Source organism: Pteronotus mesoamericanus, unplaced genomic scaffold (assembly GCF_021234165.1).
Source record: "Pteronotus mesoamericanus isolate MK-2021 breed Mesoamerican mustached bat unplaced genomic scaffold, CSHL_Meso_final contig_68, whole genome shotgun sequence".
Lineage (NCBI taxonomy): Eukaryota > Metazoa > Chordata > Mammalia > Chiroptera > Mormoopidae > Pteronotus > Pteronotus mesoamericanus.
In genome coordinates this window covers 1,056,742-1,081,658 of record NW_026555234.1, presented here as the reverse complement: position 1 = coordinate 1,081,658, position 24,917 = coordinate 1,056,742, and the positions used below count along the sequence as shown (strand labels likewise).

Sequence of the window (24,917 nt, the reverse complement as noted above, 5' to 3'; positions counted from 1 at the left end):
GCTGGCTCTGGGTGTCCACCAGGAAGTGTCTAGTCTATTTGGGCCTCTTCCTGGGAGGCCCGCAGGACCAGCTGTGCTGCAGGGAGGTCCCCTAGCACCTGTCACTGGACCAGGACCTGCTGTCACGGAGAGCCAGGGCCACCACCAGGAGCACGTCGAACGCTCCCCGACCGTTGAGCTGCATTTGGTCTCTGACCACCTCCGACAGGAGTCCCAGGCCCCCAGTAGGTGGCCACTCCCAGCTCTGGGCACCACTTGGTGGGCTCAGGCAAAGGGTAAGTCTGCCCTCACTGAGAACCTGGCCCGTCTCAGCCTTGCTGGCGCCAGCCGCCTGGGCCGCTGCTCAGCACACCATGCACGCCTGGGGACCACACCCCCGTGGAGGGGAAACCCACGCGTCTGGGGGCCGGAATGGTGCGCGCTGCACCGCACGGGTCCAATCAGGCAGCCAGCCCTGACCCCGCTTCCCAGGCTGAAGCGCCTGCTTGATTAGGGAGCCCAGGGCTGGGCTGTGGTTCTGTCCACGGAACACCCAGGAACGGCCTGCTGGCTTCTGGGTGGGCAGCCAGACGAGCAGCTTCCCCGCACACACACGCGGCAAACAGCAATCACACCCCTTGGGCAAGAGGGGATGAGGAGTGATCCCGAACAGCAAATGAATGCACAGAAAAAGCTATGGTTCAAATTACTGGTTTTATTTTCATCTGTAACACTAGCAGAGGGTCCACAACAGACTGACGTCATGGACAGAGTTTAAACGTAACAAAGAAAGAGTTGGAATATGTACACTGAGGGGGAGGAGGGTTTTTCATTTCAGCCTTTCCTATTTTGCAGTTTCTGAATAGGAGAAACCACACATCTTTCCCCCAATTTAATATAGTATGAAGAAATACAACTTTCATGATAAATCATTTGTCCTTAAACATAAAATAAGAGATTTTGGCTGCGTGGTCATCCTGGCTCCTGAAGTCTGGGTATTGTTAGAATATAACAAAAGAGCGTTCCCACGAAGCCCAGGAGGAAGGTGGTCAGTGGGAGGGCGGGCGCCCGGCATGGAGCTGGCGACACCCAGACCCTGCCCCCACTCCTCCCACTCCAGCTCCCAGGACGTGAGCCGAACAGCTACAAAGTCAGAACGAAGAGCCAACCTTTCACAGAAGGGGACACTCCTCCAGCCCCGTCTAAAGTGAACTGTGCCCATCCCTGCTCCTGCAGCGGGAGACTGAAGGCCCGTTATTGCTGCAGAGCCAGAGGGCCCTCCCCCGTGAAGGTGCTTCGCGCGCAAAGGCTGCTGTTTGGCTTGAGGCCTGAGGGGGTGCGGAGGTGGAGGCAGGCTGGCACCATGAGCCCCCCCAGTCACCCCGAATCCCTGCGGGGGGGGCGGTGCAGCCACCTGGAGGAGCCAAGGCTCTTGCACACCTGCGGAGGGGGCTGGCTGGGCCCCCCGGGGAAGGAGGCCTCTGACCTCTGCCCGTCAGAACCCACGGAGCAGTCAGTGCCCGAAGGCCAGAAGAGTGGACTCCGGGCTGCCTGCGGCGGGCGAGGGGCCGAGGCCAGCCCAGCCGGTCACGCGGGCCAGGGTCCCGGACACAGGGGCGCTGTAACGGGCGACAGCGTGGACGCGGGCTGATAAGGCCACAAATACTGCCACTGCCTTCCAGCGTCCGTGCGTGCGGGGCCGCGGGAACTGAGGACCAGAGGGCACCTGGCCAACCCAGGGCAGGTTCCGTCAGAGCGCACACCAGACGGCAGGCCGGGCCCGTCGGCCTCGCGCGGCCCATGCCAGTGACGGGCTCTCGGCCTGGTCAGTTCCTGAGAACGGGCGGCGGCAGGGCAGGGCGGGGCAGGCACTGGCCGCGGGCACCGTGGCCCCGAGGGCGCTGGCTGCGCTGCATCTCCCGGGCTGCGGGCAGGAGGCGGACGGGCGTTATTGCACATCTCTTCCTTGGGGGCGGGGGTGGCCCTGCAGGGGCTCCCCCTCTGCAGCGACCCCTGCACGTCACTGCTACGGCGCCGCAGTCACGGTCACCTGGCTCTCGGGAAGGAAGAGCCCCGTGGCCGGTGCCTCCGGGACCGTGCCTGGCTTGGCCACTGCGTCGGGCAGATGCCGGGGACGAGGTAGCGTGCCCGCAAGAGCGGGGTGGGCCAGCTCGCGCTCCGACCGGGGTCAGCTCCTCGAGGGCACTGCCGGGGGAGCAGGGCAATCTGTCCAAACCGGGAAAACGTCTTGGCAAGTGTGCAGGTTCCAGAAAGAGGCTCAAGCCCTGGTTCTCTCCTCCCAGGCCCCTGGGAGCCAAGGCCCCTGGGAGCCGAGAGGCACAGACCCCGCTCCACGGCATCGAGCTGGAGGTAACGAGAGGCTCTCGGAGGGTTGGAAACAAAAAAGCAGTTTACACGTCAGGCGTTGGTTGTGAAATAGTCTTTGTGAGCTCAGGAGACGGGCAGACGCCTCGCGGCAGGCCCGCCGGCTGTCGCTGCCTGCCCCTTCTCCCGGGCAGCTCCCCACGCGTCATATGTAAATAGGGTGGTAGCGCTTGTGGCTCATCTTCTTCCTGCAGGTTGGGCAAGTGTTGGCATTCTTGAGGGAGTCTCGGAGGCACTGGCTGCAGAAGACGTGGCCACACTCCGTGGAAACGATGACTCGTCCGTTCTGCACAATCTAGAGAACAGATACAGCTGCGGCTTCGTGGGGGCTCGTCCTGGAGCAGCTGCCGCCCGAGTCCCCCTGGCACCGTCCCTGTGGTGGCAGCGACTGTCTGAGGGACCCGGCCACCCGAGCCGGCTGGCCTGGCGAGGTCAGGGCTGCCGCGTGGGCACGCCGCAAACCACGCAGCGCACAGGGAGCATCCGCTGGCCCAGGGCGGGGAGCACGGGAGCAGGGGTGGAGGCTGCAGGGCCCCGCAGCTAGCGCACTCTCCCTCCCACAGAGCTGTGACAGGCCATGCGTCAGCCCAGGCGTGACTGCAGAAGTGGCGTCAGTCCCACCTACCAAGAGGGCCTGGCCGATCTGTGTCCCACCGAGCAGGCAGGTCGCCGCTGCGTCTGCTTACCTCTGAGTACCCGTCCATGCAGATGGGACAGCTGATCGTACCGGAGGGCCTGGAACACAGCGCTCCCGTCAGCCCACCGCACACGCACACGCACCGCCCCGCTGCCCCGCGTCGGGGCCCCGCGCAGAGCCAGTCCCCTCCCAGAGCCTCCCCTGAGCCTGCCTTAGCATGGGCTCTCGGAGACTCAAAGGCAGGCCGGCTACGCCATGGGGATCAGCGGGGCAGCGAGGACAGGGGGACACTAGAAGGCACAGACAACCCGAATTGCCGTGTCCGCCCCATCCCAGCCTCATCCCCGAGCACCCCAGCCTACGGGTGCCTGGCAACCCATGGTCGCAGCGGAGAGAGCTGAGCCCTGCTCCGGACCAGCCCCACCTGGACCCAGCCTCTGGGCAGACGCTTCAACAAGCCCCCTCGGGGCCCAGGCTGAGTGCAGGCTCCAGGCCCAGCGCGTCCAACTCCCTGCCCCACCCCACTGGGAAATGGAGGGGAAAGAGGGTCCCCCTCCAAGCACCGAGGAGGTCCCCGGTGGTCCGAGGCTTCCTGGAGCGCTCTCTTGCCCCACCCAGGCCAGCGGCGGCGGGGGGGGGGGCACAGGTACCTGAGCCCTGGAGACGTCTCTTCCCTGGCGTCCCTGGGGGTGTGTGTGGTCACATACACGTCTCTGTCCCTGGGCAGCTCCTCGTCATCGCTGCTCACCACGCAGCTGTCAGCGTGGTCCTGGCGCGGCCGCCTGGCGGTCCTCCGCGGCCGCCTCCTTTCTGAGACGCGAGTCTGAGCTCAGGACAGGGGCCTCCCGGCCCACCACCCGCACCACCGTCCTGCCCGCCCGGGGTAGGCCAGTCCCGGACCCCGCGGAGAGGGCTGCCACGCCCCGCCACCCCAGAAGGTCCTGCCCAGCCCCGGCGGGGGCCCCCCCCGCCTTGCCCGGAGAAGTCCGTCCCTGCGGACGGCAGGCGCCGGAGCCGCGGGCCGGCAGCCCAGCACTCGGAGTGCGTTTCCTCGGGGGGCGCAGGACCGGCCGGCCGGACCCCTGCACCGTCGCGGCGTCCTCCCGCCCAGCCTTCTCGCACCCACCGCACGCCAGCTGGCCGTCCAAACCCGCGCGAAAGGAGACCACTCACCATCAACGATCTTTTAAAGAGAAAAAAAAAGACACAATCAGTTTGATGTAAAATATGCCACATCTTTTGAACACAGTAAATGACAAAGCTGAAGCATGTATTTCAAATGCAAAACCCCCACGGGGGCTGAGGGACCTGCTATCGTGGGACCAGGGCGGCCCCTCCATCCTCGGAGCCGCCAGCGTCCCTGGCTGAGAACGGCGCCCCCAGCGCCGTGGGCACTCAGCACACTGTCGTAAGGACTGAGGGAGACAAGGCCTCAGCCACAGGGCACCAGGGACACGGAGCCCAGGACCAGCTCCTCAGTCGCCAACAAGAATCTGACTCCATGTGGCTTATCGCCAAGGACGGGCCCTGCCTGGGAGGACGGGGTGCCGCGCTAAGACGGGGTTAGAGACGCTTAACCAAACGCAGCAGCAGGCGTGCAGCACCAGCTGCAGGCAGCCCGCACCAGGGCTGAGGTGGGTGCAGTTCTGCGTCAGGAGGTCCCAGGAGGGCTTACCAAGACCTTGGCAAGCCCCTGCCTGTCCACTCAGAGCTCCCGCTAAGTCCCACTCGGCCGTGCTGGTTTCCACCCAGGTCACCGCTCTCTCGAGTTCGTAGCCTATGTCTTTGGGACCCACCGCAGACACGCTCCCAGGGCATCCTGGGCCGGGTCCCTCAAGAAAGCCTGCTGCCCTCTCCTGGGCTGACAGGGGCTGGCAACCCCCACGCTGGGTCAAGGCCAGGATGCTGGGGGTCATTCCCAGAGATCTCCCCTATCGCCAGCCTTCTCACATGAAGTGCCTGCTGCCACGGGTCACACCCGATTCTGCCTCCAACAACCAGAGTGGGCTCGGCACGCCCGCCTGAACCCCGCTGGGCGTCGCTGGCTGTCCCCGGAAGCAGCGGTGTGAAGCCCACACATGGGGCTGCTGAGTGTGACGGTGACACTGGGGGACAGCCAGCCGCACCATCGGGGCCACATTTACTAGGAGCCAAGCGCAGGCAGGCAGCGGCGTCGTCTCCGGGAGGTCTGAAAGGCGAAGAGGGAGGCACGGCTGCAGGCGCGCGGGGACGGGTCCACACGCCGTGCTCAGAGAGCATCCCTAGCAGGGGTGACGGACTGTCCCCGTCTTCAACAGAACAGCTCAGAGACGAGGCAGACGAGAGTGGCGCCCTGGCCTGGCCGACTACGCTGGTTTGCTCACTCTCGTCATCACTGCTCCTCGACCGACGGACGGGGTCTGTCCCTGTCCACAGGTGCTGCGGGCAAGCAGACCCCTTCCACGGTCTCACAAACGAGCGGGCAGCTGGGGCGCAGACACCTGCACAGAGCACAGCTCACCCTCACCGCGGGGCCCAAGGAAATGGGCCAAACGAGGGGTACAGGAAAGCCAAGCCGACCGCCGATCAACATGGTGCTGGACTCCACTGAGGGGACGCAGCCCGGGCCAGTTCTGCTTCCACCATCCTCCCCATCAACAGCCCGGTTTGCTAAGGGGGAACCGGCCTCTTCCCCCACCGCGCCAGGCCGGCCAGCACAGACGTGGGCCCACGGCACAAGCTGGGGACACGGGTCAGAAAGCAGAGGGGGAGACACGTGACAATTCCAAGCAACAGCAGTCTAGTATTTCCTTCAATCTTCCCACTGGAAATAACAAACAAGACATTTTAAAGTAAACAGGTATCAAAAAAATGGTATTGAGTCAAAAATAAAGGGAACACAATAATCCAGACAAAAAAGAAAAAAATAGAGGGGGGAGAAAAAAGCAAAGCACAACAGATTTTTGAAAAAAAATGAAGCAGTCTTCTGAAAGCCTCACACAGAAACCAAAGCCCAGGCAGGAAGCAGGAGGCAAGTGGTCCGACGCAGGCCACCTGGGCGGCCGGGTGCCCAACAATCTCAGCCACTGGGCAGAGGACTGAGGGGCAGGAGGTCGTTTCTGACCAGTGATGCACAGAATGAGCGCGAGAGCGAGAGAGCGAGAGCGAGAGAGAGAATATATCCCCATGCATTCGGAAGTTAAAAAATACAAATTTGATCAACACACTGAATGCAAAACACCAATAACAAAATTCATAGGATGTAAAATAAAATCTTAAATGCGTTTTTCAGAAAAGAAATGATCGAAAGTACTAGGTTAGAAAAATAGCAAACAAAATGCAAACAACAAAAAACAAAACACTGAATGAAAATGAACTTACAAGAGAAAGGATCCGTAAAGCTAAAGGCTGGCTCTCAGGGAGACCACTCCCCAAAGGCAGAGGCCCAGAGGGCAGCGTCAGAGGGGAAGAGGAGACAGCCCGACAGGCCCCAGGGAACGCAGACGCTCTAACCAACACCCATGCCGGGGGAGCGGAAACCCCAGGTGAAACCGACGCACCCCTGAAAACGGCCATTGCCGAAACTCAGCGACCTCTGTTAGGCCCGGCCAGGGCAGAAAGGAAGAAGTAACTCCGACCTGGCAACCCCTTCTGGAAGAACAGGGAACATGGCGGAGCCCGCCTCACTCTAAAACACACCGACACTCTGACACCACCGTTCCATCAGGAACAGAATGCGTACAGAACAAAACTTACAGCCCTGCCGCCTGACTCCTGGTGACAGAGGCAAAAATAATGTGGTACGAAGTATCAGCAAACTGAACCTAGCAACCACAACACTGAACCGACGTAACTCCTCACGCCAACATACGAAAGGGAGGAAATCACCGCTGGGGGGCCCGCACACTGACCTCCCAGATGAAGCCTGCCGTCACACAGGAGACAGGGAGGGATTCCCAGAGAAAGGGTGGGAGCCAAGGAAACAAATCCCTACAGCAGCGGCCTCAGTGCCACTAACGGTGAAACTTGGATCCTTTCAGGTATGGAATGAGCCAAGAATGTCACCATTTTCATTCAGCTAAAACAGAAAAGAAAACGTTTCAAGACCATTTTCCAACAGCAACCTAAAATAACGTACCTAAGAATACATCTTCCAACTAGACTTGCAGAACCACCCCAGGGAACATAATGAAGCCTTCCCGGGAGGCACAAAAGACCCCCATCTCAAGCTGCGCACAAGACTCGGTTCATGTGGACTAGAGGCCTAAGTGGGAAGGGCACAGTAGTAAACCGTCAGATGCAGGAATACAAGATTTTTCTCCAACAAATCAGTAAATCCAACCACGGTAACACTGAAAACCTCTGGTACACAAGCCACAAAGAGGAATGGCGAGCCTCTGAGCACAACGCATAACGCACGGCAGGCTCACGTTTAGAATCCACCGAAGAAGTCCCAGCCGCCAGGACAAGGAAGAAAAGCAAGGGGAAAACGAGTAGGAAAAACCCCCGCTGTTAGAAAGACAATGGGGATGCTTTGTTCTAGTTCAGTTTCCTCGGCTATTTTTTAAGGTTTATATACAATATGTAAGAAAATAATAATAAATAATTCAAAAGGCACTTCACCAAAGAGAAAGTGCCCCACCAGTAAACACGACAGGGCCTTCATTCCCAACAGGAGCCGGCAAACAGGCTGAGACCTCCTCAGGGCACAGCTGGGCACCCACCAGCTGGGCGCGCAGGCAAGGCTCAGAGCGATGGGGACCTCGGCCGCGGCGGGGACACACCCTGGCACAGCCTCTTTTGGAAAACAGGACTTATTCTCCCAAAAAGCAAATGCAGTCACACCCTGGGACCCAGCAGCACCAGACCCTTTTGGGGCGCACAGCGCCCGCTGCAGAAGTCAGAGCAGAGCGTTTTCCCTCCCCCGCCGGTCCCCAGGACATGGGAACACAGCTGGGCCACGTTCCTGCAGCCACCCTGGGACACCACGACAGAGGCTTGTCACCAACGGGGCCAGCCACTGCCCGCCTGCAGGAGGGAGAGCAGTCTGGCAGCAGAGCACCACTCCCCCGGGCCAGCGCCCTGAGCCTCGGAGAAGGGAAGAACTTGGCGCTGTCTGAGGCGCCCGTCAACAAGGGGGCGGCCGGTGTCAGCCGAGGTGCCAGATTCCATAGCCTCTCCAGGACCCAGGGCGTCACAGGGACGAGCAGCCAAGCCACATGCCATGTGGGCCTCAGGACACGGGCCAGGCCCGGACAGGGACCACTTCCAGCCAGCCCACTCCGACTCACAAGTCCCGGCCTGTCTCCAGGACACGGCCACTGCTCTGCAGGGGCCAGCAACCTGAGCCCTCATCCGTGCCATGGGGATGGCCCGACAGCCCGGGAAGGGGCTGCTGTCCTCCTCCACGACGGGCTGGGGACAGGCAGCACGGGCCTGGACGCGCGACGCAGCAGCCGGTGCTTTCAGACCCGGTCACAGTCTAGCCTAGGAATCTGTCAGGATGAGCCCGTCCTCGCCTTCCACTTTGGAAAGAAGTCTTGACACTCTTGGCACAGCCCCGTTCTGAAGTTCCCAGGCTGCCAGGACAACCTGAGACCAGCCAGCCCCACAGAACCGCCGCCCACCGGCCGGCACCGCCAAGTGTCATGGCCTCCCTCCACCACGTGCGCCATTTCCAAAGGCGCTGAAGAGCCATCCCGGAGAGAGGCGGGCCGCCCGAGGACTCGGGACTGTGGGCCGCCCAGACCCGCTCCCACGAGAGGCCAGCCCAGGTCTCCTCTCCCGCGGCCGCAGTCCCTGCCCAATCGCAGACCTGGTGCCACGGGAGGCGGACCCCTGCAGCCTCCCAGCCGGCGCCCCCAGGCACCCGCAGCGCTGAGCCAGCATCCGTTGGTGCAGCGGCACGCCGGGCTCCGGGGCCAGGCGCCCAAGGCCAGCGCGCCGTTTCGTCCTCACAGCGCCCAGCTGACCCAGACAGTGGGCCTCCGCTCCAGACACGAAGGGCAAGAGCCCGAGTCACTCGCTGGGGTCACACGGCTGGCGCCGGGGGCAGTGCCAGCGACTGAAGAGCGCGCCCCCGGGGCTTTGGTGCCCGCCGAGGACAGGTCAGGGGCACACGGGCAGCCGGCCACCACAGGGGCTCCGGAACCGCCTTCTGCCCCGGGCGCACCGCAGAGCCCGCCCCACCGCTCAGGGCTTACCACAACGGAGTCGCTGTGCGTCAGGTCGACGACCACGGGCTCTAAGGACTCGCAGGTGAGGTCCACTATCTCATCTCCGGCTTCAAAACAAAGCGTTGCGACGCGCATCAGCAGGAGCGCGAGCTCACTGGCCACGCCAGGGAGGTGGCCACAGAACTGGGCCCCAGCCCAAGCCTGGGAGCAGGGAGCAGGAGCACCAGCCCCTCCCCGGGACAGCCAGGGACGTCCTTGTGGATGGAGGGCGGCCGCATGGCGGCCCGTGGCTTTAAGGGCGCCCCGCTGGGGAGGGGCTCTGTGCACACGCGCAGCCCTGTCCCCATGGCCTTGCGCTGTATGAGGCCAGGCCTCTGCGCCCACGCCTGCTCCTTCTCGGGGACAGGCAGGGGAGGGACCAGGTATGCTCGACACGGGGCCCTTCTCCTAGGGGTGGACGGGCCGGAAACCTCTGCTCCCCCCAGCACAGGAAGCCGGGGGCTGCCACCTGCCCAGAGGCCTCGAGCCACCCTCTGCTCAGCACCCTCATCCGCTTTGTTTCATTGGGCCCCTAGCACCCCAAACACCCCAATGGGTCCCATCCATTCCAGAACAATCCTCACTCTGGTTTGTGGCTCTGAACAAACAAAGAGACTCTCCCAGCTGCTAGTGCCTTCCACGTGCAGGGGGCGGCGTGCTGCGCCTCCCCAGGCCTGAGCCGAGCCCTGAGCCCTCCGGGACTTGCAGGGAGCAGCCCAGCCCCAGCCTCCCAGCTTTCTGGGATTCGAGGTTTGGGTGATAGAAGACCAGACACAGTACTGAGAACCTTACTCTCTTAAGGCCCCACAAAACGCATCTCAGACACGTTGCTCCTTGGTAACGTTTGCTTTCGGGCATCACAGCTACAAAAACAAAATGCACGCAGAGTACAGGGGCTCAGCTCAGGCTACGTGCTGCCTCCCTGACCAAGCAGCAGGGAGGGTGCTCCTGGCCTCTGCGCACATCAACCCCCCCAACACCTGCTCTGGGCAATGTTCTGTCCTAACGGAACAGCGGAGAGGAGGCCCGAGTTCTCCACGAGGCCCCACAAACTGGAGATGCGCTTCCAATGGCCAAGTGGGCCTGGGCCGTCTCCCTGCCCTGGAGGCTGAGCAGTCTGCCAGCGGCGGCCAGTTCAGACCCACAGAGGCCCTGGGTGCCCCCGGCAGCTCTGCTGGGGGGCGGTGAGCAGTGACACTGGCCTGACAGCCTGTGCGGGCCACGGAGGGACACTGGTCTAGAGTGTTCAGCAGGATGAGGTGCGGTGCATGGGGGGCCCAGAGCCAGGCGGGTGCAGCCTGGAGGGGTCTGCAAGCCACGGTGAGAAACGCGGGCTTCACCCTGAGGGCACAGGGCAGACACCAAGGGCCAGTGGACAGAGCCAGGGTCAGCTCAGAAGCGAGGAGGGCTGCGCCCACCACGATGGAGAGCACAGAGGGACGGGAGGGGGCTGGAGGCAGGGTGACACTGTGGGGGCTGGGCAGTCACCTGGGTCAGAAGAAAAAGGGGACAAGACAGATTGCGTCGGGCTGACCCCAAGCGGTCTGTCACCGCCGTGGTCTGCTGCAGCCCGGCAGCCCCGTGACAGGCTCGGCCGCGCCCCGTTCCAGGCGCACCCTGAGGCCCGCAGCCGGCAGGCGGCAGTGCTGGGCACCCAGGTCTTGGCGGCGCGGCTGCCCCTGCCCACACCCGCCGGGGGGCGTCCCCGGCAACCTTACCACTCTCCACGAGCTCTATGGGCTCCGTGTCCAGAGCCGCCTCGGGGGTGGAGGCCGCTTCCCGAGCTCGCTTCTGGGCAGGTCTGGAGCTTGCGGCCCCTCCTCGACGCTTCCTCTGAGACACCGGCACCGGCAAAAGAAACTCACGTTAGTCCTGACAGGGCTCAGCAGGGCCGTGAAAAGGGCCAGCCCCCAGAGCGGGCCCCTCATCAGGAGGAAGAGCAGAGAGTGGAGAGCAGGCCTGGGGTGGGTCCTCCCAACACATGAGGCTCCAGACACTGAGCGTTTAGAGGTAAATCATCCAAAACACAATGAACCCAAATTCTGTAAAGTGAAACCCGTCCTATCAAGTCACCAGTCTGTCAAAAACAGCCGACACGCGACTCCACAGGAGCCTGGGCCCAGTTCGGGATTGGTGGACACCACCCTTTAACCACAGTGAGAGGCCTGCCTCCTCGGGGTCTGTGCTGGGCCTCACGGAGCCGGTCCTGTTTTCAGCCCAAAGACCTTCAGTTCCCCTAACTTCCACCCACCACGGAGAACAGGTCTTCCTCGGGGAAACCTGGCCTCTGACCTCTTAGGACACATCAAGTGGGGTTCAGCCCTGACAAGCACCCCCCCCCCAACTCAAAGAGCCAGAGATTCCTCAGCCTGTTCCAGGGCCACCTGGGAGCCCCGCCCCCGACCACCAGAGCAAGCCCGGCGGTGGGAGCGACGGAGAGGACCCCCAGGCGGCCCTCCGGGGTTCGGGGGTGCCCGGGGATGTCTGCGCCATCCCCATGAGGGGATGCACCAAAGCAGAGCTGCCTCCACCGTGAGGACAGCTAACAACGGCCGACACAGTGACGTGCTAGGCCTGCTCTCTGAGGGGCGGAGACCTCTCGCTGAGGGTTCTTCCCCGACGCTCACGCTGGATGTGGAGCTATACAGGGCGAAGAAACCAGAAGACACGAAAACCAGAGCCCTGCCGCACCAGGGCGCGGGCCGCTGCTCTGTGGGCACGGAGTCCCCGAGCCACAGTGCGGCCCCGCAGCCGGCCCTCGGAGCGCCGCCCGGCTCAGCCACGCACGCCGCTCTCCGCCTCCCGGGGGTCCCGCACGGGGCGGGGGGCACGACTCAAGAGTCCCGTAACAGGCCATGGGGGATGAGGCAGCTGCTCAGCCTGGAGAGTGAAACAGCCCGAGCTGACGGAACTCACCGTGCTCATGCTGCTCTTCAGCTGCAGCCTGCAGAGAAGGAAGGGGCCTGGACCGAGGTGCGCGGGGCCGCCGGACGTTCGACCGCTCACGCCCGCTGCCCGCTCATCCTCTGGCCAGCGCAGGCATCGGGGGCCCCGCAGACTTCCCGTGCTGCCAAGTTCTGAAAAACGGAGGAATCAAGCTCATAAACACTGCCACCCGCACCTTCCGCCGTGCTTTGTTCTCCTGGTCGCCAGAGGGGGACACTGTGTAACATGACCTCGACCTCACTTTCCCCTGAGGAAGCAAGCACTCCTGTAAAATGCAGGGCCACCGATCTCAAAGCCCATGACCCTGTCCCCAATGCTGGCTGCTGAAACCCGGTAACGGCTGCTGGGAAAGGAGGAGACTCAAACTGGCCCATGTGACCTCACCCACCCCTCGCAGTGGGAAGGGGCAGAGCGTCCCTGGCTGGAGCGGAGCCCCGAGCTCTGGCCTCTTCCCGGGACTCTGCTGTCCCCGTCTGGGGCAGCTGAGCACTTGCAGAGGTGGCGGAGGCCGCCCGCCGATGCTCACTGCATGCACAGCTGAGCGGGAAGGACTACGGGTGGGGCTGCGGTGGTGGAGCAGGGGGCTCTGGGGGGCAGAGAAAGAAGGCGCAGGGGCTGCTGGGGAGGGCGGGCCTGGGTTTCCCTGGGAGGGGGCGGCTGGCTGCAGCCAATGTAGCACCAGGGAGGCAGTGCTGGGCAAGGGGGCACATGAGAAGCAGAAGCGAGGAGCCTGCAGCCAGGCGCCAGCGTCGGGGCCAGGGCAGCGGCGCTCACACTCGAGCTGGCGCCCGCTCACCAGGAGTTGTTTCCGGCTCGGCAGGTCTGGGACAGGCTCACAACGGCGCGTGTCCACCGAGCACCCAGGCTGTGCTGATGGTGCTGCTCCAGAGGCCGCCGCCGGCCCCACAAACCGCCCACCCTGGGCACCCCACCCCTGCTGTCCCCCATCTTTCTGGAACACACTGCCGAGCACCGCGGCCTCTGCTGGGTCCGCGTCAAGCCCGCGCTCCTAAGCACGGACTGCAGGGAGGAGCTGGCCCTGCAGCCCCGCGCTTCCGAACTCCTCCTCATGGCCTTGGGTGAGGCACTGGCACAGGTCCTGCCACAACTCAGAGGCTACGGCCACTGTGCGCAAGGCACCGCACTTCCCAACCCCATCACTTGCGACCTTATCACTCGAGGAAGAGGCAGGTTCTATGCGGTCACCATTCCCCACGTGGGGAGCCGAGGAGGACCAGGGCAAAGGGACTTGCCCAAAGCCTCCAGCAGCGCACATCACAGCCTGGATTCAAACCAGGGTGCCTGATACCAGGATCACGCTCGAAAGAGACGCCATGCCAGAACCAGGGCATCCACGAACCGGGGCTAGGGAAGGGGCCAAGAAACAGGTACTATGGGCAGATGGGCCCAAAGGCTGCTGGGGGGCCCGGGGAGAGACTGGGGTGGCAGCAGAGACAGTGGGATGTGTGCCCCTTGCAGAGTTGAGCTATAAAGAGAACACAAAGTCAGGAACGAAGGCTGAAGGACCCGGGGACACCAGCAAGACAAAAGCGGCTGTCTGAAGGAGGAAGCAAGCAGGTGGGGGGATCCTGGCTGGGGCGGTTCAGGGGGCTGAGCACCGCCTGCGGACTGAAAGGCTGCTGGTCAGGGCCCACGCCTGGGTTGTGGGCCCGGGCTCCAGTTGTGGGCGCACAAGAGGCAACTGACCAATGTACCTCTCCCTCTCTTTCTCCCTTCCTTCCCCTCTCCAAAAGTAAATTTAAAAATTTTTAAAAATCAACACCACCACACAGGGGGAGCGTGGGCCAGGATGAGGCCACAGCGCAGCCTCATGAAGCCAGTCACTGCTGACCAAGCAGCAGAGGCCCAAGCTGTGCTGTGGGTCAAGCAGGGCCGCCTGGAGGAGTGACCTGGGCGAGGAGGCCCGATGGGAGGGGCTCTGCAGGAAGCAAAGCGGGTGGGCGGGCACGTGGAAGGCAGAGGACGCCCCAGACAGCACTGCCCCGCGTGGAGGGTGACAACCCAGGACGGGCTCCGCTCCTAACCCATACCCCCACAGGGACAGTCAAGCGTCCTAGACACAGGCCACCTTTCCACATGCACTCAGAGAGACGTCACCCGTGTGCTCCGAGGGCCACTGGCAGACGGGACGAGTCAGAGCACAGCCTGGCACAGAGGCTTAGAGTGCCCGGGCAGGACAAAGCTGTGCGGCTCAGAGGCGCTGGCGGAGCGTGGCTGGGACAGCGGTGGCCGGCCGCGTGGCAGGCGGCGTGGAAGAGGCCGGTGCTGCTGTGCCCGCGCAGATTTCGTGGCCCCCTCCACCTGGCCGTTCCTGTGAGGGGGCCTGCAGAGCGCGACACACAGGCTCACAGGTGCACGTGCTACATGTGGCCGTACGCATATGTCCGCAGGCCTCACAGGAAGACGCAGAGCAGGGCAGGAGGGGGCCGGAGGAGCAGGACGAGCCGGGCTCTGTCACAGCCTCTCGCAGCCCTGTTTTCTGGTGGCCCGGCCCCAAGGGGCGCCCAGAGCCCTCACCCCGCACCCGGGCAGCAGACCGCCACCACTGCCCTGAAAGCTGGGGGCTCACCCTGCGCACGGGCCCCAGGAGGCCAGCGATGCCGACTCTCGGGCCCGCACCCCTGGCCCCGAGCCCACGGCGGCTGGGTGCCTCTGGAGTTCCGACGCGCTGGCTGGGGCAGCCTCGTCACGCTGGCACAGTGCCAGCAGGGAGAAGCCTACATCCCACAGGACCGCAGCCGGGAAATGCCCGTTTGCAGGGGGCGGGGCAGTCACAGCCAGGAACAGTACCCTACAAGGCGGACTGGGAAGGACAGGAGCGTCCACCTGGGAGAAGCTTGGGGAAGGAGGAGAAATGGGGCTCCAGACTGTGCATGAGCACGTCTATGAAGGACAGATGGAGGGGGGACAAAAGGGGTATGAGGCTCGACCATGTTGAGATTAGAAAGAAAAGGATGACGTGCTTTTTCCTTTTTAAAATTTTGTTTGTTCAAACTTTTCTTCTTCATTCATGATACACACTAGAAATTCTCAAATCTTACAAGTTAGATCACATAGGTTTTAATAAAATGTATAAGTACATTAAACCCTTGTTATAACTGAGTGAATAACTAACTGTAAAAACCAACATACTAACGCAACTGAAATAAGCCCGCACCTGTATGTCCGCGGGGGCGGAGCAGGCCCTGGCCGGCCCACGCGGCCCCTTCCCACCCCGACCTTCGACCGTCCCCGTGCTGTCTGAAGGTCTTCCCTCAGCGGGGTTCAGAAGGAGGGTCACGGAACGCCTGTGAGGATGCAGGGCTCTCTAAGGACGGTTCTGTGTGGTGCTCGGTGCCTCTGGCACAGCACAACCTGCGATAACTTCTTGAATGGAACTTTATGTCACGGTCACATCCACAAACCAGACCTTCGTACTTAGGAACAACAGGAGCTCCTGGTGTGTTACCCTAAGAAAGTGTATGGCAAACAGCCACATCCTGCAGCCGGCAGCCTGCGCCCGGGAGCCGGCCACAGACACGGGACCTCCACGCCTGCGCTCTGCCCTCTCTACTGTGGGAAAACACCCTCTACCCTGCTGCTGCTCCACGGGGCAGGGATGCTGCATGCGAGTGCCCAGCGTGGTCCCGAGCACGCTGGCGGCATCGGTCCGCTACTTAAGTCCACACCCACGCATAGACGTCTGCTCTGGGCCAGGCACTGCTACAGAGGCAGGGCGGGGGGCCCAGCAGGCGCTTGCGAAGCCCCTGTTTTAAGTGGAAGGACAATCAGTGAATCCAATAATGGTGACATGCAGTGCCAAAAGGGCCAGGAATCGGGGCCCTTCTTACCAGTGTGCAAGCAAGGCCAGCCCTGAACCTCAGGAAGAAAGGGAAGGAACGCTCCCGGCTCTCCTCCCAGGCAGTCATTCCAGAAGGAGGCGCGGCCCCCCCACCCCGGCTCCTGCCCCGGCCAAGGCCACCGCGGCCACAAAACCCAAAGGCGGCGCTCGGGCCTGCCTGAAGGAGCGCGAGCAGCGGGGATGCTGGGCTGCCCCTGCGGAGTCAGGACGCAGGTGGGCCGGGGCGGGGTGGGGGCAGAGCCGGTCCAGAGCCACTACCAATAGCCAAGGCTCAGGCTGGCGACCGTCAGAGGCTTACACGTTAGATTCTTCGATCTGTCGCTAGGCAGAAAGCAGCTAAGTAAGGCCCCACAGGGGGAACCCCTCATTTGCATGGGGGGGTTGGTCTTTTCCTTCCATTTCCAGGCAGACACACCCTGGCAAATGGGGGCCAGCCGTGGAAGGGCCAGCCAAACCCCATGGTCTCCAGGCACTACTCTGGACAGGGGACCCACACGGCCGGTGGGCAGCCGCAGAAGCCCAAGTCCAGATGCTCCTTAGCAGCGCCCAGCGCCCAGCAAGCACCTATGGAGAGGAGGGCTCCTGCAGCCAGAAAAGGCGGGGAGGCTCTGGGAAGGCCCTCAGGCGGGCCCGAGGAGGCTAAGCCAGCCACAAGGTGGCTACTGGGAAAAAATCGCCCAGCCTCCAAACCCCAAGAACGTTGCAAATGTCCCCAAGTGATCACATCCATGGTTTCACACCCTATGGCCAACCTCCCCTCCCTCCCCTTTCTGGCCTCTTCTGCAGGTACAGATATGCACAGTCTTAAAAATCACCAACCAACACAAAAACCCACAAGGCTTACGGGAAAAAATGGAATTACAGACCCAACACTCAACAACTTCGTCAACGACACACACAGGCCAAACGGGTAAGAAGTGCACAATGCCACAACCACGGTGCGCTTTCCCAGTGGCACCTGGGAGTGAGTGAGTCCCCGGGAAGCGGGCGAGGCCTGACACCAGGTGCGCACTGGCACGGCTCCAGGGCGCGTCCTACAGGGGCGGCCAGCAGGCACCCGAGGGGCGGGCGGGCCCTGGGCACGCGGCTTGGCCCAGCAGGGCTCAGTTGCATGTTCACCTCGTGCTGGGCTGGCCAAAAGGTCTGTTTAGTTTTTTCATAAAAGACATGCTTTTCATTTTCACCAATAACGTCAGTGATGTGGGTGTTCTGAGTGCATCAGCCGCCCCCTACTATTGGCCTCCAGTGGGGAGAGGCTGGGGGCTGCTGAACACCTTCCAATGCACGAGGCAGTCCCACAGCAAAGGGTAATTTGGCCAAAATGTCAATGGTACCAAGAAACTTTACAAACCACTCTGACACGTTCGATCAGTCACAGCACCTTCTCCATACACCGCACAAATCTTTTTTTGCATTTGTCGCGTTTTTACCTTTCATGCAATAAGAAAGCGTAACACGCCAAAAATATTGTATTTTCTTCCATCTGCAATATTAAAATGGCTGCACAAAAATTCACCAATTTTGTTAAGTTTTTAAAAATGCACGCTGATTTGACAGCTGTCACGATGCACTCTAAAAAACTGTTTCGAATGATGCTGAAGGCAACGAAGCACCACTGGAGCCCTTACGGGAAAACACAAACAGAGCTTCTGGCCCCGCAGGAGAGAAGAGATGCCCAGCAGACCCACGCCCCCGCCACGTCCACCCTGCTCCCCAGTACGTCTGTCCCGCTGCGGCCGCTTCACTTGTCCAAACAAGCGTGCGAGGCAGAGCTGTCCCCGTGCCTCCAGGCATGCCAACGTCAAGCCCCCCACGCCAGGCTTTCCTGGTGCGGCACCACCGACACCTGTCAGGCCTCCGGCCCCTGCCACTTTGGGGAGCCCTGCTCACCCTCCGAGGATGGCCTCGGCGCTGGGGCATCTCCCGCACTGCTGGCCCTGACTAACCGTTTCTTCTTCTGCACTCAATACGACAAACGTAGCTCTAGGTTGATGATTTTTAACAGCACCCCTTCCTCTTAGCATGGCCCTTGGCACCAACATGTTGATGAAATTATTTTTTTTCACTGAAATTAAATTATCAAGCCCCTTAGAAGAGGTGGCACAGTGTTTCAGGGTTGGGGAGACGGTGAGCGGGGAAAATGGAGCTTACACTGCAGGTGAAAGCAGTCACGGCCAGGGAGCAAAGGGAGACTCAAACAGATGACTGTCAGGGGAGAGCGGAGGGCTTCTCTACAAGGCGGCCAATCAAAGGGGTGCTTGAAAAGAAGAGTTTTAATGCGGCAGCAGAGCTGCGCCAGCTGGCTGATGTGAGAGGCGAGGCGGCCCAACAGAGATGTGCCCGCGTCCTAGGACCGCCACCTCGGCTGAGCGGGGAGGGACTCCTCAGGAGCAGCAGCCTTCGGGAACGCTGCGCAATCACGGAAAACCACGTTTCATGAGAGTTTTTGTTATCAGACCTCTCCTGGACAGATGTTACTTCAAAAGAAAAACATAAAAATAAAGGCAACATCCCCCACTTGTAAGTTGTATTTTTACAGCTTGACGCTACTAGAAACGCTGGCTGTGTGCTTTCCCACCACAGACAAATGCGGGTGGCCAGGTCCAGGCCAAGGAGGACAGATGCTGGGGTCTGAGGTTCAGAGGCGAGGTAGGTCTGCTCGCTGACTTGTGCCCTGGAGCGACTGACGGGTCTCCTGCGCTTTGGGACCCTTAAACGGAGCTCAGCACAGCCCCAGGCAGGCCGGATCTGTGACGAGCAAAGCAGTGGAGACCGCTCACTGGGAGAAACGATAGATCACAAACCCAGACAACTGAGTCCACTCCCATCTCCGCAGAGAGACGCGATTACAATTCCAAAACAGCAATGCGTTGCCTGCTAAGAGCGTCCTTTAGCAGACACCCTTTCATGTTCAATCTGCGCATGTCAGGTGAGTCTGCCTGGCCAGCCAGTTTGTTCAGCCGTCTGGAGGCGCCCGCATGGGCACACCAGAGGACCGTGAGGGTTACGGAGAACATTCCTGGAGAGCCAACGGTCACAGTGTCTCTTCCGCACAGCAGGCTACTGACAACCCTCACTTTGACACCTTCCCGGGCCGCTCCTGCCCTGTGTGACATGCCATTCGGGAAGTGCCAGCTCTACTCACACCTGGAAAAACCACTTGCAAAGAAGTCCAGGCCCCAGGAACGCAGCCTCCACCTCCGGGTCGCACTGAGACTCTGACCTCAGCATCGGGGCTCTGGACCTTCCTCCTCAGAGAGGAGACCCCCAAATGCCTTGCTCCAAACTCCGAAAGTCCTGCTGGGAAACAGGCTACTGAGGAAAAAACCAGAGAGAAGAACACCCGCGTGTACGTGGATTACACCTCAGTACGCCAGCCCTGTCACGTTCTCCAGGAGCCACCGTACCCTCCAAAGGGCCCTGACTTGGGGACCGTGGAAGGTGGTCAGCCATCTCACACTGAGACAATAGAGGACACAAACCCACCACCATGTGCACGCTCGCACTGAGCAGCACCGGAAACCTTCCCCAGGGACCCGGGGGAAGAACCCCAGGACGGGACCTGCTGACAGCCCTCCAGCGAAGGGCTGGGCAGAGGGAGCTGCCCGCTCCCAGCTACCTTTCCGCACCCACCTGGCCCTGGGGCCGCTGGTCTGGCCGGCCTTCCTACGCCACCCGCTGACTTTTCTGCAAGACCAATTTAACCCTGTGACTTCCCATTTGGCCTTAAAATAAACTCCGAATTCCTGAACGGGGAAGCATACCCAAGACCCTCGTTGGCCTGGTTGCCACTCACCCCCCAGTCCCACCTCCTGACAATCTGTGTTTCAAGGCCGCCCGCAGCGCCTCTCCCTCCCGCCCCCTCGCTGCTCACCCCCACCAGGGCCTGGGCGCGGCGTGCTCTGTTCACTGCGCACCCCAAGGGGGAAGCCTGGCATCCAGAAGACCTGAAACATGTGCTGCTTAGAATGTTGAAGAATGTAATTCTTAAAGAGGGCAAAAAAAAAAAAAAAACCCAACCAAAAACCAACTCTTTGAATGAGGGTTAGAAGTTCAAATACAGGCAATACAACATGCCTGCAACGTAATTTTCTACTTGAATGTTCTCATTTTACCTCGAACTCAAAGGTAAAACCAAAGCCAATGTTGCCCCTCCCCCCATTAAAAAAATGAGAGAGAGAGAAAGGAAAGCCTTTCGTTACCAGAGGTCCCCAAACGCCTGGTCACTGAACTCGAAGGCCTGGTCCTGCGGTCCACCAGCCGGCCGCCGTGTGACCTTGGGCAGCTGAGCCGGGTGCAGGGCCGCAGAGCTGAGACCCCGCGTCCGGCTCCGGGGCCGGGGCGCCGAGGCAGAACAAAGGTGTGACTGTGAACGTCAGTGGGTCCGTTCAAGGAGAGCAGGAACTCCAAACCCCGGCAAAAACGGCCCCCGCGGGCCCCAGCTGCTCCAGCTCTGGGCGCTCCCCGCCTCCCTCGGCGGGGCAAAGGGGGAAGGTGGCATTCACCGCAGTTTCGGGTCCCAGGCCTCAGCGCCGAGACGCTGCTTAACCTTCAGGAACCGGTCGACGGGCGCCCAAGGGGCGGGCCTCCGCCGCAGCAATCACGGGTCGCCAACGACCGGAAGCTGAGAATTTACTAAGTCTGGGCCCTCGCTGGGCGCCCCCAGTGCGGGCCCCCGCCCCCTTCAAGCCCAGAGGAGGCGCGGGGGATCCGCGCGAGCACACAAAGGGGGCGGCGTCAGCAGGGAACAAAAACCTTGCCCAGGTCCCCCCGACCCGCCCGACGCCCCGCTCCCTGGGCCACCCCGCCCCACTCTTCGAGTGACCTTGGGAGCACCCCTTCCCCTCTCAGCCTCAGTTTCCCCGACTATGCTACGGAGCGCAGCCGGTTTCTGCGCGCCCGTGCAGCCGCGACGTAGGGCGAGGCCGCCCCACTTTCGTTGCCTGCGCCGAGCTGGGCTCGTGTAGCCGCGCGGACAGCGGGCGGACGAGCCGACCCTGCTATCCCGGGAAAGGCCCGGCCTTGGCGTCAGGGCCCGAGCGGGATGCCCGCACCAAGGCGGCTCCTGGGCCGCGGCGCCGAGGCCTCTGCAGGCCGCGAAGCCACCCGAACCCCTTACCTGCCGCCCGGCTTGCTCCTCCCTCCCCGCGAAGCCTGGCTTTACCTGGGACTGGTTAGGTCTGGCAAGCGCCGCCGCCGACGCGTTCGAGTCAGGAAGCACCTTCCGAAGTGGCTGCCGAGTAGCACTCCAACAAGACGCCGCCGCCTCAACTGCGATCCACTTCCGCTCCTGAGGCCTCGGCTCCGCCTGCCTGGCGTTTCCATTGGCTGCCTCCGCTCTTACTCCCGCGTTTTACGGGACGAGGAGGCATATTTTCAATTCTATTGGATGAGACAACCGTCTATAACCACTTTGAAACGCGGCTTTTTCCGGCCTCGCTCACTCTCGCGAGACTAAATTTCCATCACCTCGCGAGATACGCGGCCGGCGCCCCTCGCTCGTCTGCAAGACCTCTCGGGAATTGTGGTCCGCCGAATAACTCCGCCCGCGGACGACGCGGAGCTGGAAGTCAGCGCTGGCCAGCCCTTCCGTGACGCGGGTCCCCGGCCGCCGCGTCCCTCTTCCGGCCTCAGTTTCCTCGTCGCTTAATGGGCCCTTTGTGAGCAATGTTCCCCAGGAGGCTGGGCCAGGATCCGCACCTCCTCCAGGGCGCCCGCGCCCCCCGAGGTGCCAGGCCCTGGGCCAGCGTCTGTCTCCGGGAGCCTAGACTGTCCCAGGCTGGCGGTGGAGACGGGAGGGAAGCCCAGCCCGGCCCGTCTGCGGGAACCCGGAGGACGCGGCTTCGAAGGTGGGAACTGAAGGGACTCGAAGAGCCTTCCAGAAGAGGGAGCCTGGGCGGGGATTGATGGGCTGACTCGTCCGGGACACCGAAGGCCGCCCGGTGCGCCCGGAGCACAGAGGTAGGGAGCCGTGGGGCGGAGGCGGCGAGACTCAGACCTTGGAGGTCAGGAACCCGGCCCAGATGCCAGGTTGAGAGCCTGGATTATCCTCAGGGCCGTTGGTGTCAGGGAGAGCAGGGCTGAACCTGCGGGGACGAGAGCCCTCTTGCCCCGGTCCCCCGGAGGGCCAGCGGAAGCCTGGAGCTCTCGAGGGGTGGGGGGTGGGGGGGGTCCCCCGGGCCGCCAGGACAACCTCGAGAGTAAAGAGAGCGCGGGCCTTGGATCCCTTCTGCCCGAGTTCAAATCCCAGCTCCACTGTTTAAGCGAATCTCACTGTTCCCTCACCTGTCCTGTGAGGATAACACAGGACCGACGGCCGAGGAAGACGATGAAGAGCTGGAGGACTCCGCGCAGGCCCAGGCCAGCCCTTGGGTGGCGGCCGATCAGCCCTTCTGTTGTAAGAATACCAGCCCTCTGGCCCCGGCCATCACCTCTGGCCCGGGCACCTCCAGGATGTGAGAGGAGGTCAGTCTCACGCCTTGGGATGGACAGTTCCCTCAGCGGGGGTCTTTAGCCCAGAAGATTGGGTCTTGTGTGGGCACGACTAAGCAGATCAAAAGCAGAGCTGTAAGGTGTTCGCGCTGAGTTTCCAGGCAATCTCTCTGCTATGTTATGCAAGTCTAAGGGAATTTGGCATGGTAGAGTGCCAGAGCACTCTGATTCCAGTGTGAAATACGTGGCTGAGCACTTCATTCTGTTAATGATTTCAAGCTGGAAGGTATGAGAGTTGTCACAGCTTGTACTCATAACTGGAAGAGCACTAAGCAGAATTTACAAGCTTAGGAGGACTGTGGACATTTAATACATCTCTAGGAACTCTAAAATACCTGAAAGGCAGACAACTGAAATGCTAAAAAAATAAAATAAATTAGATTCTACATGTACAAATGCAGTTTTAAATGTTTACGGGGGATTTCAGGTTATAAATTGCACCATACATGACTCATCAAAGTGATAGCTAAAAACGACCAGCTTTATAAATAGATTAGCAATGTGGATTTCACAGCCTAAGGAGAAGCTAGGGTTTTTTATTTGTAACTTTTATACATTAAAGATGTGATGTTGACAAACCAGAGTCACGACAAATACCTCCTTCGTGCTCAAAAGCTGCCTTTGAGGCCTCTGCAGACCTCGCTGGACGCTGAACTTGTGAGCATCCCTGGCTCCCTCACAAGTATGGCCTCCGTCTGGCCCCGCAAGCCCCCAGCTTAGAGGCGAGACTGGTCCCCCTGCGCTCTCGCTGGGCCACACAGCTGAATGCAGGTGCCCGGGCCGCATGCCAGAACCTGGGCCTCTGGGTGCGAGGCCTGAGAATCTGCAAAGACAGACCCCCCCAACCCCCCACCCTGGCCTGAGTGCGTTTCAGATATTGCCATCAAGGGTCTTCAGGTGGCACAGACGCCAAGAATACACTGAAGCAGAATGTCAGCTTCCCAGGTGGCCCAGAGAGAGTTCCCTCGGCACAGCTGTACCTCGTTTCCCTCGGCTGGCCTCCCGCAGCTGGAGCAGCGAGGGGCCGTGCCCCTTCACCGTTGCTTCAGGACAAGGCTCCGCGGAGCCCAGTGCTCTAAGCAAACAGGCATCTACTGCTCGTGAATACGAGTTGGTTCCCGGGGCAGGTGTTGGTCCTGGCAGAGCTCACATGTGGGCTCTGCTGGTGCGGAGGGGGGCCGCACGGGGACAGCTGGCGCTCCTCCACACGGGGCTTCATCCCAGCAGGCCACCCAGGACGTGCGCGCACCGGGCCGGGCAGGGTTCCAGGAGAACAGGAGGGAGCTCCAACGCCACTTGCGGCCTGGGCTCTAAGCTGGCACGCAGCCACTTGTGCGGAGTCCTTGAGCTGGCCAAAGCAAGTCAGGGGCTGGGGGAAACAGGCTCCGCCTCCTGACGGGCAGTCGCAAAACAAGGAACCTGGACTGAGGGAGATATTTTGCATCAGTCTACCTGGCTGCACCCTCAGGGGATGGCCCACAGCCTGCTCCCCACAAGGTGTGTGGGGCGCAGAAGCCCAGGAGCTCTTGAGGCTTCTCTGAGCAGCGGGCCAGTCCAGGAGGACGGGTAGGGACCCTGCGGGCTGCCAGCCAGCACCGTCGTCGGGATTTTCTGGACTCCCTGGGCCGCCACCTCTCCCCCTTGCCGCGGGGTGCTTTGGGCGGCCGCTGCAGGAGCTGGCGTGTGGAGCGTGTTCCGTTCAGGCTAGTGACACGGCATCGACGCTCGTCCCCGGCGTCAAGGACGGAGGGGCTTCCCTCCTGAAGCACCGGGAAGACAAGACCCGTCCTCGGGCGGGTGGGGTGAGGCTGGAGCTGCCGAGGTGCAGAGGCCGAGCCCCCGGATCGGCAGGCCCTGAAGTCCACCCTGCCTTTGGATCGCCAGCTCTGGGAGCTAAGGGTTCCCCCTGTGAGCCCCTCAGAGCCCCCGAGGGACTCTCCGGGCGGGCCTCATCGATGGGTGCCCTTGGTAGCGAATGAAATGGGTTTGAAACACAACACAGGATGTGAAAAATGTGTTTATTTCTCTACATGAAATTTAATCTGCTCCCAGCTCTAATCTGACAGGGCGATGGGAAAGTCCTCCTTTTACCAACCTGGGTTGGGGGAAATGTCTGGGATTCTAATGTGGGTCAGAATATTGGGGGAGAGCTCTGTTCTTTCTGTTCTTGCTGCTTCAAGGTACCTACCGCCCTGATCTGAGTGTGCCCTCGGGTCCGGCCTCCCCCTCTGAGGTGCCATCTTCCCCGAGGACCCAGGCAGGGTAGAGGGGGGACTCTCCCCTGGACGTCCACCCCACCTGGCAGTTTCCAGCCCCTCCTTTTGGTCCCTCACCCCAGGGGCTTGCCCATACTCTCTCCTTCCTGGGAGTGGCAGTGCCGCCGGCCTGTCCCCACGGCCGCACCCTCTCCAGCCTGGTGCTG

General features: G+C 61.6%; 1 protein-coding gene across 1 annotated transcript; it reads right to left on the bottom strand.

The window, feature by feature from the left end:
- Positions 1–684: 684 nt before the first annotated feature.
- RNF4 (ring finger protein 4) lies at positions 685–21,272 on the bottom strand. The gene is made up of 7 exons (XM_054581875.1): positions 21,168–21,272; positions 12,112–12,272; positions 10,914–11,028; positions 9,170–9,263; positions 3,652–3,807; positions 3,051–3,099; positions 685–2,659 (listed from the first exon to the last, which is right to left on the bottom strand). The coding sequence occupies exons 2-7, from the start codon at positions 12,118–12,120 to the stop codon at positions 2,510–2,512; spliced, it is 573 nt and encodes a 190-aa protein (XP_054437850.1). The 5' UTR covers positions 12,121–12,272; positions 21,168–21,272; the 3' UTR covers positions 685–2,509.
- Positions 21,273–24,917: the final 3,645 nt, after the last annotated feature.

Coding starts and splice junctions, on each gene's coding strand:
- RNF4 (XM_054581875.1), bottom strand. Junction 3,100..3,651: donor GAGACGTCTCCAGGGCTCAG/GTACCTGTGCCC, acceptor GCTGTGTTCCAG/GCCCTCCGGTACGATCAGCT. Junction 2,660..3,050: donor GCATGGACGGGTACTCAGAG/GTAAGCAGACGC, acceptor TCTGTTCTCTAG/ATTGTGCAGAACGGACGAGT.